Below are 13927 nucleotides of genomic sequence, written 5' to 3' on the forward strand. Positions count from 1 at the left end.
AAGGTTGGTTATTGAGGCTAGCTGTGCTAAAAATAGCAGGAGAGACAGCAGAATAATAAAGTGAATAACAGGAGCCTGTACTAAAATAATGCTGGTAACAAACACAATGTTCTGAGGTTTTCTAAAATACAACAGACTTTTGTCCCACATTCCAGTAATTTATTTGAAAGGCATGTTCCACTTGAGGATTGCCAAGAACTTTACAAATACTAAGCCTTTTAACATGTCTAAGGTATGTGCCGTGCCATTTTAAAAAGAACCTTATAGGCAAAAATGATAGCTATATTTTTCCAGAAGCTTGTGGTCTATAATAGTACAGAAAGTTTTCCTTCAGTAGTTCAGGGAAGCTTCAGACTCTCCAGGTGTGAAAACCTGTTGAGGCTTTCTATCTCAAATGAGTTTGTGAACTAAAAAGGTGGGTAGTTTTTTTTATTTCCACCCCCTTCCCCCCCCTAAAATCTGAATATAAGACGTACACACTACAAATTAAAGCTATATATCTCTAGGTTTCTAGCATGTTATCATCTATGACAAGCTCTGCAGTCTACTTGTGCTTTTTGGAGGTGTAAAAATTAGAGCTTATACAAATGTGTGGCACTGGTTCTCCATATACATGTATGATTTAAAAATTAAATGGACAAACTTAGGACAACAGAGCTAAAGAAAAAGAATACCAGAATTATTAAGGGAGAAGGAACTGCTTCAAGAAATACCTATGGCCTTTAATGTCAGAGCTGTTTGAATGGAGAATGCCGTCAATGGGACAAAAAATGAGTAGAACTGGACTGCTAGAAGAAAAGTGAAACACACGGCTTTGCCCAGAGGTGGAGGGAATAGATGTCGGTGAGATGCAGAGCTTCATAGTGGAAGGTTTTATGGAAGAAAGCCATCAAAATCCTTGGGTGATGAGCTTGAATAAAAGCTTGTGGTACACCAACAGATTTAGGAAAGAATAGGCATCAAATCTTTTGTTGGCTGGAAAAATCGGGAAGACTAGAAATCCAGAGGCTGCACAGGCTACACTGTTGAAGACTTTCACAGTTCCTTACTCTGTCTCTGTGAAAAAGCGTAGCCTTGTTATAGTGTAGATTTTTGAAAAATGCTATCGGCTTATAAACACCTTTTAAAATATTCATGCCCTCTTGATTTTAGCACACAGGCAGTGATATGTCTTCATGTTAAATGACCCATATAATAAATTTTCTTGCTTTTGTGGAGGTTCGTGAAGGCTTTAAAATCACAAATGAACTTGAAACAACTCCGCGTATGCTCCAGTAATCTAGTAAGAAGTCAAGTTAAGTACTTTGACTGTTGGCAGTGATTATTGGCAAATACTGAAATTATCTAAATTACTAAAATCTTAATTTCTTTGGCAGGCAAAAATCAGTGATCAAAAGTAAACTGTACAATGATGCCATGTATTGTCAGTCCCTACCCTGCTACTACAGTGTAGGCTGGAGGGAATCAGGCTGCAAAGTTCCGGCATTCATAGTCTAGTCGTAGTCAGACAGTCCAGACATCCAAGTCAGGGCAGAATCTTTCAGATTTTAATTGTTAAAGCTAAACTCCCCAATGTGTGTAGGCAAATGGTATTTTTTCATAGATATAACAAATTTTAGCACATTTTCAGGTGTCAACAGGAATGTTGGGCAGAGGGTAGGGGAAATGCCAAACTTGAAGCTCCTGCTGCCAGGCTTGGGAATGCTGGAATTGCTGGAACTTCCAAAGCACTTATCACAGATGAAACTTATTTTTGCTTATTTTGTCTTATTTTTGACAGTAGCTGTATTATTTTGAAAAGAAAAAAAAGTTCATATGTATGTCTGTTTTAAACAGCTGTCTAGGCTTTTAGAAATTGTCAGGCATTCCTAGGAGGAAAGTCTTTAGTTCTGTGTTAATCCGTGATAAATGTTTAGTTGCCTAACCATATACCAAGACAATTATTTTACTGAAACAGCTAAGGGGAAAGAATGCCTTTACTCTTTGCCCTTTAGGATGATGTTTCTACTGGAGATGCTGACCATCTTAGTCCTGATGCTGAACAACTCTCTCTTGGTTGTATTACCATTAGTCTATATGATTTAAAAAACAATCTAAATCACCACCCCCAGCTCCCTCATACCTCATTTATTTTGAGGAAGGCAGAACTGTCCAAGGCTCTGAGTGTTGGGTCAATCAGAACTCGTTCTGTACAGAACAAGTTTTGTTGTCTATAATTTAAGAGTGTCTTCAAATTCTTGGAAAGCATTACTATGCTATCAGGGTTTGGAACAATGTTTTTAAAACACTTTGCAACTTTAAACTTTCTGTGTTTTTTGCTTGTTTTTATTTTCTGTAGACTCGAGATGATTTTCTTGGGCAAGTGGATATTCCTCTTTATCAGTTACCGGTTTGTATTTTTTGTTTGTTTGTTTCTGTTTTAAGACTGCGAAAGAGAAAAATGATTCTGTATGCAACTGTATTAGTCATCTAAGGAAGTTAACTGTACTGATAATATAGGTGATTAAATTCTCCTGCTCTGTGGGTTTTTTGTTTGGTTTTCTTTTGTGGATTTGATCTTTATCAAAAGGTGTAGATTACCTTGTGTTTACATATTGGTTTCTGCTGCTACGAGAGTTAGGAGTACTTTTAGCTTTTTCAAGAATAAAAATGCAAGGTTTGAAACAGTCTTAAAGACAAGAAGAGATTGTAATTATTGCAATATTTCTTAAAATATTTTCTTTAAAGTCTACAAATTTACTTTTAATATTCCTTATTCCCATAAACAGATACAGAAGAGGGTAAGTGGGAAATAGAGCTAGTGTTGCTGTGTACATTATTTTTTGTTTGTTTGTTTCTGTATTCCTTTTGCAAAGCATGTTGTTTTAAAGAAATATCACCAAGAACATTGAAATACGTAAGCCTTTTCATTTTCTTCTGAGGTCTCAAAATATTAGCAAATACTAACAGATTTATCAGCAAAGATAGGATAACAACTGCGGCAAAGCCTTTCCAAGAGCAGTTGTTCTTTCATTCCAGTAAGAACTGTGTTGGAAGTAGTTACAGGTATGTCCTGTTTCCCACTGTAACTGGGATGTGAGATCACGTTAACTCCTCTCCCTCGGTTAGGTGTCTGGGAAAGACTAGCTGTAATGTCCCTCTGGAGAAGACTGTCTGTGTTTTCACTTCCCACTAATAAGCTGGACAGCCATATCTGGAGTCTTTTGGGAGATGTTGGTGCATTCCCCCCCCCCCGAACTAATTTATAGAGCCTCACTTGAGTATTTCCATGGCTATTTTCTTACCTTCCTCAAACGTCGACTTTTCCCTGTCTCCTCTTTGTTTCCGTCTTCCTGTTTCCTTGTTCTTAATTACTTGGTCTTGCCATCTAAATCCATTGTACTTTATTGGCCCAAATATAGGTGGATTTTTTGAAAGTCTTTCATTTACTTAAGTAAATATATCTTGGATAAATAAAATCAGTTTATAAATTCTTTATTACATGCAATTTTAGTTTTGCTTGATACTATGCAAATGCAGGCTGTTCATAACTAAAAAGAGCTGGTAATCAGGGACATGTAAAAAGGGCAAATCATCTGCAAGGTAAATTAGTAAAGATAGTTGGCAAGTAAGTTAGTAAGATAGTTGGCAGATATGAATTTGCTCTTTCCAAAACCAAAATGTATTAATCCAAGTGTAATCTAGCATTGAATCGAAGGTAACTGTTGTTTTTGGAAAGTCAGAAAAATAATTATAAAACTTAGATTAAGAAGATAATTTTTTTCTTCTTCTCTCCCCTGTGATGTATTTCCACAGTGTCTTAGTGTGTGTGTTGGTAGAAGTAATGTAATGCTGGAGGGTGAGGGGGGGAAGCCCCCAAACCCCACAAAACCAAAAGCCAAGCTTAATTCCATTTTAATTTCAAAGAAGTATTTACCTTCGTTGTAAGACAATTAATTTTATAAGTATAGAACCTGACCTTGCAGATAACACCAGTGTAATACATATATCGTTATGGGATTGAAGATCTGCATTTTAATTCAGTGAAGGTGGAACACTTCAACTTGAATGTAGTATTTCTAAATTGTATTAATAAGAGCTTACACTGAAATGTCTGAAATACAAGAGAGCATTTTTCTTTCTGAGATTCAGTGTAATAGTTATCACATTCAGTAAAATTTAGTCAGCTGAATCTTAGGACTTTCTCATAACAAAGTTCAACAGTTGCAAATAAAATTCTAACTCTAACTTAATAATGTCTAACCTTTAGATCCTGGATTTTTGTTTCTTTCCAATCAAACATTGACACATATTAGATATTTTTGAAAATACTATTATGGAACTAGTTCAGCCTTTGAGGACTGCATCATGTACCGTTGTTCTTAATTAAAAGGCCTACAAATATAGCAATTGCAAGTTTTTTCTCATACAGTACTTATTGAAAGAGTTAAAATGCATTGATTAACGACAGCCTTGAGTTACTCCACAGAATTTACAAACAGCTGAAAAAGGGGGTGGGGAAGACTTAGAGATTTACAAATGTTTCTAAACATACGGTATTGTCAAAATCAAATTTTTTTAAGAATTGCAGAACTTCAGATGGATTATAAATATTTATGTTAACCAGAAAAAGAAATATCTTTGTTTTCTTTAATGATCCCTCATAAATATTTCTTTACCTGTACCTGGGAGGTATATTTATAAAATTATGTCTCTTTACGTCTGTGCTTATTTCTGTTGAGCAACTTCACTTTCGTGAGTCAGAACAGAGGTGTTCTCAGAATGGATTCTTCTGTGATTATTCTTCTTATCTCCCAAGTCCTAAAGCTAGAAATGGCTTTTTATTTATGTTCTGTGTAAAAAATATTTGAAAAATACTGAGGAAAAAAACCCAGAGGTATGGTAGATCTTTTAAATGTGAAAATTGAGAATCTGTCTCCTGACTTCAGGCTAAACAGGTTTTTGTCTGTGCTTTAGAAACTGTAATATAGGTATACACTGAAAGGTTGGGTTTTTTTCTTGAACTGGGGAATTAGTCTTACTAGTAAGATTAAATCTGGTATTGCTATTAATTGTACCTAAACCTATAATTTAAATTTTAAAATGTTATGTGGCCTTTAAAGAAACTCATTGTAAATTTCTGATAATTTTGTTTAGCTTCAAGTGTTTGATACAGTTTTTTTCTTGAAAAAACTTGTCTTATTCCAGACAGAAAATCCAAGTATGGAGAGACCATATACATTCAAGGATTTTGTTCTTCATCCAAGAAGGTTAGTAAATGCCACATAAAAATTCTAACTTTCATATCTAAACAACGCTGTTATGTAATTACTTGTACATATCTAAATATTGTCTAAATTTTTATGTTTTCATTAAAGAAATTTGAGCATCAGTGGAGTAAGATACTTGTAGTTCTACTAGAAAGTCAGCATTTGTTTAGAAACTTACACATTGTTTGGTAAGAATAAACCATTTTTCTTCAGGCCATGATATAATTCACATTATAACTTCATCTGAACAATTTACTGTTTTGCTGAACAGTGAAATCACTGACCAATGTTATGCCATAACTCATTTATACCTTTTCAAGTTGAAATTGTTTCTTGCCTTCCTGTGTCTTTTGTTTGCCTGTTTCAAGTAAGCAGTTTCATGTGAACTTGTTTACAAACATAACAAAACTTAAACTGAAAAGCTACTTAACTTTTAGGAAGGCCTGTGTTTAAAAAAAAAAACCAAAGGAATTTTTAAATGATAGGTAACACTTTGACACTGATATTAGTGTTATGCATTTCATGTTTGTTTTTTAAATGTAGATTCTTAACCTAAATCTGAGCAGGTTTTAGCAACTTTTATTAGAAATAAAATACATAAAATGCATGTCAATGTTTTTCAGATAATAGCTTCCAGTTTAGAAATAACATCAAAACATGTGGGATCTGTAGATCTTTCTTAGCCATGTTGGTAGCAGAAGTATTTTTGAAGTATTTTACATTTATTGATTTTTAGGAGATCAATGGTTTTAACAGGGTTAGTGACTGTCAAGTTTCATTTTGATCTCCTATCTTTCTGAATGTAACATTTCCTATCCTATAAATGAATGAAGAATAATATTTATTGTCTCTAAATAAGTTAACTTAAATTGTTGCTTGTTAATCTGACCTCTTCTTGTAGTGGCTACCACATGAATTTGGCAATACTTTGTAGTAAGAGATACTGTCACAGTTTCAGGCACTTTTCTGCCTTGAAATCATGTAACTTTTAGATGCTTTAGTATTGTTTATGCATGTTCTCCAATTTTGCTCATATTTGCATTTACTTAGACAGAAATATTAATAATAAGAATACTACCTTCCCAATACCTCAAGCTGAGTAAGAATTATTAACATGTTAATAATCTGAAATGAATTACTTTAACTATTGTATTGGAAAGTAAGATAGCAGGTTACCTCCTCTTTCAAAGGGATGTGGGCTTTTCTGAAACCAAAATATGATCTGAATGAACATGTTTATAATCCAACATGTGTCGTGGTTTAACCCCAGCCAGCAACTAAGCACCACGCAGCCGCTCACTCACTCCCCCCCATCCAGTGGGATGGGGGAGAAAATCGGGAAAAGAAGTAAAACTCCTGGGTTGAGATAAGAACGGTTTAATAGAACGGAAAAGAAGAAACTAATAATGATAACACTAATAAAATGACAACAGTAGTAATAAAAGGACCAGAATGTACAAATGATGCACAGGGCAATTGGTCACCACCCGCCGACCGACACCCAGCCAGTCCCCGAGGGGCGATTCCGCCCCCCCCCTTCCCAGTTCCTAAACTAGATGGGACGTCACATGGTATGCAATACACTGTTGGCCAGTTTGGGTCAGGTGCCCTGGCTGGGCATGAGAAGCTGAAAAATCCTTGACTATAGTCTAAACCCTACTGAGCAACAACTGAAAACATCAGTGTTATCAACATTCTTCACATACTGAACTCAAAACATAGCACTGTACCAGCTACTGGGAAGACAGTTAACTCTATCCCAGCTGAAACCAGGACACATGAAATGTTTTTCTGGATATCAGAAAATCTAAATCATTTTTTCTGCATGGAAAAAAAAAAAGGCAAAGCGTTAGACTTTAGTGATGTGTTGGGGTTTTTTTATCTTTTCATAAGATGATGTGCAGGTATCCAGTTGACTCACTAGTGATATTTTGAGGACTTTTATTTTCTTTCGTTTTATACCAATAGTCAAACAGACGAGATAATTTGGCAGATTTCTTTACCAAGTGAAAATATTAAATAAAATCAAAATGGGAACATCCTATTTTCAGGCTTCTAATGATGCATTAAGCTAAATACAGAGGGGTGGATGCTGAAGTACATGAGCTTGCTGTAACTTAAAGTTTTAGGAAAAGTAGTCCTGTAGGTTGAAACAATGCTTGATAGATTGTCTACACACAGTCAAATTATTATAATCATATGAACTAAATTGTCATTATTCTTATTTTCTTGTTCGTTATTGTTATGCATTGGATACTAGGGAAGTTTTCAGAAGAGTGAATTGAAAAGAAAGGTTTCCAGTTATGGTACATAATATCAAGGTGTATTCAGTAGTCTAAAAACTCAATACCATTGTAGAACTTCATTAATTTAAACTATAAAAAGCCAAGTTTGTGTTAAGAAACTTAAGAATAATCCTGTAGCTGTGCTTTTTCAGCTATTTTATTTCCAGGTAACAATTTCACAAGTGCACAATAAGAACATTTTATTTTCTCTTCTGCAGCCATAAATCAAGAGTTAAAGGCCACCTTAGATTAAAAATGACTTATTTACCTAAAAGCAATGGGTCTGAAGAAGAAACCACAGAACAGGCTGAAGAATTAGAGGTACGAAAAGATGTATTTATTGCTGAAAAACCTAGCAAATGTCTTCAGCTATTAAGGGTATTTACAGTAAAAATGAATGTTAGGAATCACTAAGCTATACAGTGTTTTAGAAACAAACCAGTCAAAAGCAATTACTTGTATCTTGTATAAGTTGTAAGTCTGCATAAAAATTCTGGAGCAGTTTTTCTAACTAAAGGGGTGGCTTTGTCAGTATATCTAAAAAAGAAAACATACATTAGACTTCTGGTTTTGTTCTGGTACTGACTTGCCATATGTCTGTGTAACTTGTCTTGTTTTAGAATTAATGGAAGTATTGTTGCCCAGTATTTTTACTGCAGTTTAACATTGTGTGACCCCAGCCAGCCAGCCAGACAGTGACATCTTGCTGGTTTTAGAATTTCAACTCTCTCCAATTTATAGGGATATTTCGATCTTAACTACTTTACATTTGTAATCTTTGTAAGCACATCCAATTTAGATCAATGGATTTCTTTTCAAGACTTAACTCTAATCAGCATTACTACCTTTGCTGTGATTAAACTTTCTGTTACAAAATGGTATGCTCATCTGACTAGTACATTTGCAGCATATGTATGAAATGAAATTTATTTACTTCTTTTAATCTATTATGTGAATGCTGTTTACTTTCCTGGAATAAACAACTTTTGATGCTAATATGTTTAAGGAACTTGAATTAAAAGTAAGATTTCTGCATGCATAATTTGTCCTATCATTTAATGAGAAATATACACAATAAAACCCGGATCCAATCTTACTGGCTTAAGATGTAGTGGGACTGTACCTTAAAAGGGGGGTGGTTTAATAAATTGAGATACTTTTTCAGCTTTGGTAATATTAAAGGTGGTTAACATTATACCTTTTAGCCTGGGTGGATTATATTGGACCAACCAGATGATGCCAGCCAGCCACAACAGCAGCAGCAGGAATCTCCTCCGCTACCTTCAGGCTGGGAAGAAAGGCAAGACATCCTCGGCAGGACCTACTATGTCAATCATGAGTTCAGAAGAACACAGTGGAAAAGACCAACTGCTCAGTATGTCTTTTGGCCCGAAAATTCAAGTCTTATATTAACTAGTGTAACTAGTTAACTCTAGTTATGTTGAAAGCAAGGAGAGCTAGAAAGTGAACAGCTTGAGAACTAGTAGAAAGCTTTCCATTGCTTAACCTTCAAGCCCCCAGGTAATGGTCACTGGCTAGTGATCATTTTAACTGCACAGTACTCTTCCTGTTCTCTGGAAGTATGCATTCAAATAGAAACTGGTTGCAATTGTAAGAGATAATAACTGTAGTAATGGAAAGGAAATTATTTTCCAGCTCTAAGCCTGGTGCCTCCTTCCCAGCAGGGACTGCATTAATTTGTTTACCTTGGTTTTTTCAGATTCCGCCCCCCCCCCGCCGCCTTAGCATGTGAATTACAAAAATAATACCTGGAGTGCTATCTGGTTCTTCAGTTTAACTTACACTTCACGCTGACATGAATGCTTATTCTTTTTAAACAGTTTACATTAACTTTTATAGCTCATGACTGTTTCTTTTTCTTCTGCCAAAATGACTATAATGTATGTTTTTGCTGTTAGCCTAGCTTACTGTTGAAAGATAAAATATGGCTACTGTATGCTGATTTCCCCGCCCCAATAGGGACAATATAGCTGCTGCAGATATTAGTAGTGTGCAGTTGGAGGCCCAGCATGTGTTCACTCATCGGCGACAAATATCAGAGGATACAGAAAATCTAGACAACAGAGATTCCCCTGAGGTAAAAACAATCTCTAAATGTTTCTGAAATGCAAGTAACTTTTTAATCTAGTAAAAAAGCTTGTCTTAACTATTTGTAACTTGGAATTATTTTTTAAAGCGCTTTTTCTTTATTTTCTTTTTAAAGAGCTGGGAAATTATAACTGAAGATGAGGCAACAATGTATAGTAATCAGAACCTTCAAATACCTCTCTCACAGAGTAATTGTGATATACAGACTCATCTTGCAGAAGATTTGAATACCAGACTTACTACCTCTGGAAGTTCAGCTACTGGCCAGTCAGCAGCCTATACTGTAAATTATTTTTCTCATTTTTCTAATGTACAGAAATACCTATAATATTTGGGACAAAATGTTACTACTGATAGAATTAGATCCAGAAATACTTCATATTAACAATTATATTTTTAATTTCATCTTGAATGCAGTGAATTTAAGAGCAATCTTTTTACTATAGAACCCATCTAAGCAAACATTATATTCTTCCCCACTTTGCTTATATTAATTTCTGCCTTAGATTAAAGCAGACTTGCGTGAATTATTTTTCAGTCTGTAAATACCTCTTATTCTAGTGTCATACTGAGTGCTGCAGAAAACTACAGGTGAAGGAAGCTGTCTATATCCTGAAAGCTTGTTTCTAAGGGAGTTGGGCTTATATTGGTTACTTTTCCCACTATGACAAGCTTTAAGATAACTCCTTTTTCATTGTGAATGTTGGGATAAGGTTTTATGATTGGGCTGAGTAAACCTGATGACTCCATAGCAATCAAAAAGGGACCTCACTTATACAGTTCCACAGCCGTTGAGCCAGTTGTGAAACTTGTGTGACCTCTCAGTGAGTCTGTTCAGCTTTCTAACCCAGCAGAAAACTATTCTCTTGTTCCCCCAACTCTGTTTTTTTGTGGTTTCAGCAAGCTGAAATGGCATGCTAGGTTGTCTGACAAATACTACAGTGACAAAGGGAAGCAGCAGGAGTACATAGCCAGGAGTGAGACTTGTCTTTTTGGTGGTAGCAAGCAATCAAATAAGCTCAGCTGTCTTGTGAAACCCAAGCTCCACAAACAGCCTTGTAACCTGATATGTGGCTTGAGAAATCCACTGTCCATTGAGGAAAGCCTATAGAGGTGACCCAGATCATCTAGTCTGTAAGATTTTGGTATTTAAATAAAATCATTAGCTTTTGTGATGCTGAGAAAGTCAATTCCAAATTTACATTTGGAATGGTAATGTTTTTCTAAGTTTGTGCAAAAGCATCACTAGTGTTGCTGGAAACAGTGAAGTGAGAGTAACAAAACTCTATTTGATCTCTGCTATTGAGAATCCTATGGATAGCAAGAAAACTGTTATTTCAGCTTGCTTGGGTGGCCTAAGCAAAGGTAGAGGCAGATGTTGCTCAAATTATTTGCAAGAGCCAACTAGAATGATAGTCTTGCCTCCCTTCACCTCCATCACCCCCCCCCCCAAATAAATTAAAAAATTTAATCATGCCTTTTCTTTGAAGTGTTCTAAAAAGGGTATGTAGATAGGGGAAAAATCCTTCAAATAATCAGGGAAATTCTGGAGCAAGATGAAATACAAATAAGATCTAAATATGGCTCTAGGCAGAATGGCGGATGCTTATGCAAAGTCCGGGGATTGAATTACTCTTGTCAAACTGGATGTCTCAGACTCTCATATCTTGTCATTATTAACTTAATCTACTCTCTGAAAAGTTGTGTTAGCTCTGATATACCACAGGCTTTAGTCTACTGACAAGATAATGCAGTAAGTTCTATCCTGTAAATTCAATTGTAATGTAACTGGTTGCAATTAATATTTTACGTGCCAAAGCATCTGTTGTTAGGGTTTTCAGAACTTTCACAAGCCTCTGTATTATTCTGTTTTAAGGCTGTAATAGATACTGTGAACTTAATGTTTCTAGCAGTGTTAAAACAGGAGTTTCAAAAATATTATATTAAATTGACGTTTCAAAACAAATAAGATGTTTTGTTCAAGATAAAAACTGTAATATTTTATAGCGTGATAACTTTTGTTGACTGTTTGCTGCCATCCTTAAAGCTGCAATAATAATTAATGTGTCATTCCTCTTCACTACTTCAAGAACCATTCCAGCAGAAGAGGTAGTCTGCAAACATACAGAGTTGAAGAGCAGCCTGCACATCCGGTGGTACGTCATTTTCCAAAAAACACAGGCTTGTGTAGCAGAGAAGCTGAAGGATTTTCTTCATGTAAAAGGTTTTTGGTTTTTGTTTGGTTTTTTTTAAACTACGTATTACGTGCTGACATTCTAAATGAGATTTGGCCTTCTGCTTCTGGCAGCTGTCCTGACAAAATTGTGATTACGAGTCTAGCGATATTGGAGTTCAGTTGTAAAGCTTTCATGTTCCAGCTCTGGTTTTTGTTTACCGTTAGCTTAATGCATGGATAGAGCTTGCAGAAAGAAGTAGTCTTCCCATGAAGATAGAAGTTTTGCTTTTCAAATTGTTTGCTTTGTAATTAAAAGCTGTACCACCATCCGTACATTTTGTTTTCATGGTGACACTGCAAGCTGTGAGCTCATAGCTGGAAGTACTAGGCTGGATCAGCCATGTCTAAACCAGCTATATAAATGAATCCTTTTAGAAGAGGAACTTGAATTAAAAAAAAAAAAAAAAAAAAATTCTGTCACTTCACACTCTTCAGCAAGGACTTAAAAACTGCTTTTCTGTTTTATCCAGTTTGTGAAAATCATGAACCTTCTGGATTATAGTTTTGTTTTGTTGTTTTAATTTGACAGAGGAAAGCCTTTTCACAGTCAGTTTCATGGTTTTCTTAATTGTTTTTCTTCTGTTATCACTAATATTTAGTTACTGCCTACTTCATCTGGATTACCCCCAGGCTGGGAAGAACGACAAGATGAAAAAGGGAGGTCGTATTATATAGATCACAATTCTAGAACCACTACCTGGATAAAGCCAGTTGTACAGGTACTGTCTGTCTTCTGATTTATTCATGTTTTTATTAATTTAACCTTTTAAACATCTCACATAATATCAGTAAAGTTTAGAGACCTCTTTGAAATAGAACATGCGAAAGGCATAAACTGGTAAAGCACTACAGAAAATAGCTGAGAGAATGCAACGAGAGTTAGGAACAGTAGTACTTATGGCAAGTCACTCTACTATTAGTGTACCAAGAATCCCTTCTGGAGAGCGATAGCTGATTGAGAAACCTGAAAGACTTATTTTAACCCTAATCAGTAATTGTTAGTCAATGTTGTTGATATTAGACTAAACAAATCTATGTATTGTCTGGCACTTGCTTTATGAAACTGCTTTCATGAGTCAAAAATATAGGCTAATAGAAAAAATATATTGCTCTGCAGGGCTTTGATTTCTCTCTTTTTTTTTTTTTTTTTGGTCATTTACCATAGAGTGCTATGGAAACAAGTCAATTGTCAGCTGTGCAAAGTATTTCTATAGGAAGACAACCACAGGCAACATCAAGTGATTCGTCACAACAGTCTTCTCAGCAGCAGCCTGAAATGGAGCAAGGATTTCTCCCTAAAGGCTGGGAAGTCCGACATGCGCCCAGTGGGAGACCATTCTTTATTGACCACAATACCAAAACTACAACATGGGTAATGGAAAACTGCTCTTATGGACTGAAATTCTAGTTCCTGTCGAGTCAAAGCTTTGCTGCTTTCAGCAAGCTTCTGTAGACTTCTTTAGTGACAAGATAGCTGTGTTATGTCTGTTAAGGAACATATGTAATAAAAATGCAAATTCATTTAAAATATCTATCATGAGTAGAACATTACAAATTTTACAAACTGTATTGGTACTTGAAAGTTTAGCTTGGAAGGAGGAAAATACTGATGTCTATAGGAATGTATTTCGCAGATGTAAAGCATCTCCTAAATGACACTTCTGTCATAACTGTAAAACTGTGATAGCTTATATGCACGGTTAGCAGAAGTCAGTTTTGCAAACCTACCTTCAACAGGAAATCCATTACCTTGAATTCATCATATGGTACAGTGCACAATGCAAATTTCTATGAATTCTTAAGAAAGCAGGCCAGATGCAGCTACAATATGGATGAGGGAGTTATACAGCTACAATTCCACAGACTGTCACTGCATATCACTAGGCAGTGCTAATAGATGGACTTCAGCATTTAAAGAGTAGGTCAGTATTACTGTCAGGTGAAAGAGAAACAGAGAAATGCATTAAATTGATTAAAAATGAATACTCATTCCTTCAGGATTATGGAAAGACCTCATTTAATACAAATACCTTCCTCCTACCCGCCAA

At 35.5% G+C, this 13927-nt stretch overlaps 1 protein-coding gene across 5 annotated transcripts in view; it reads left to right on the forward strand.

Moving 5' to 3' along the window:
- NEDD4 (neural precursor cell expressed, developmentally down-regulated 4, E3 ubiquitin protein ligase) overlaps positions 1 to 13927 on the forward strand; it is a 64156-nt gene that overhangs the window by 34428 nt on the left and 15801 nt on the right. For all 5 annotated transcript variants that reach the window (XM_010571787.1, XM_010571789.1, XM_010571791.1 and 2 more), the window contains 9 exons: positions 2339 to 2389; positions 5188 to 5249; positions 7753 to 7855; positions 8740 to 8909; positions 9515 to 9632; positions 9759 to 9926; positions 11734 to 11799; positions 12479 to 12598; positions 13045 to 13251. In XM_010571787.1, the coding sequence (XP_010570089.1) occupies positions 2339 to 2389; positions 5188 to 5249; positions 7753 to 7855; positions 8740 to 8909; positions 9515 to 9632; positions 9759 to 9926; positions 11734 to 11799; positions 12479 to 12598; positions 13045 to 13251 (1065 nt within the window). The remainder of the gene's footprint in view (positions 1 to 2338; positions 2390 to 5187; positions 5250 to 7752; positions 7856 to 8739; positions 8910 to 9514; positions 9633 to 9758; positions 9927 to 11733; positions 11800 to 12478; positions 12599 to 13044; positions 13252 to 13927) is intronic.

This window comes from Haliaeetus leucocephalus, unplaced genomic scaffold (assembly GCF_000737465.1).
Source record: "Haliaeetus leucocephalus isolate CR32 unplaced genomic scaffold, Haliaeetus_leucocephalus-4.0 Scaffold339, whole genome shotgun sequence".
Classification (NCBI taxonomy): domain Eukaryota; kingdom Metazoa; phylum Chordata; class Aves; order Accipitriformes; family Accipitridae; genus Haliaeetus; species Haliaeetus leucocephalus.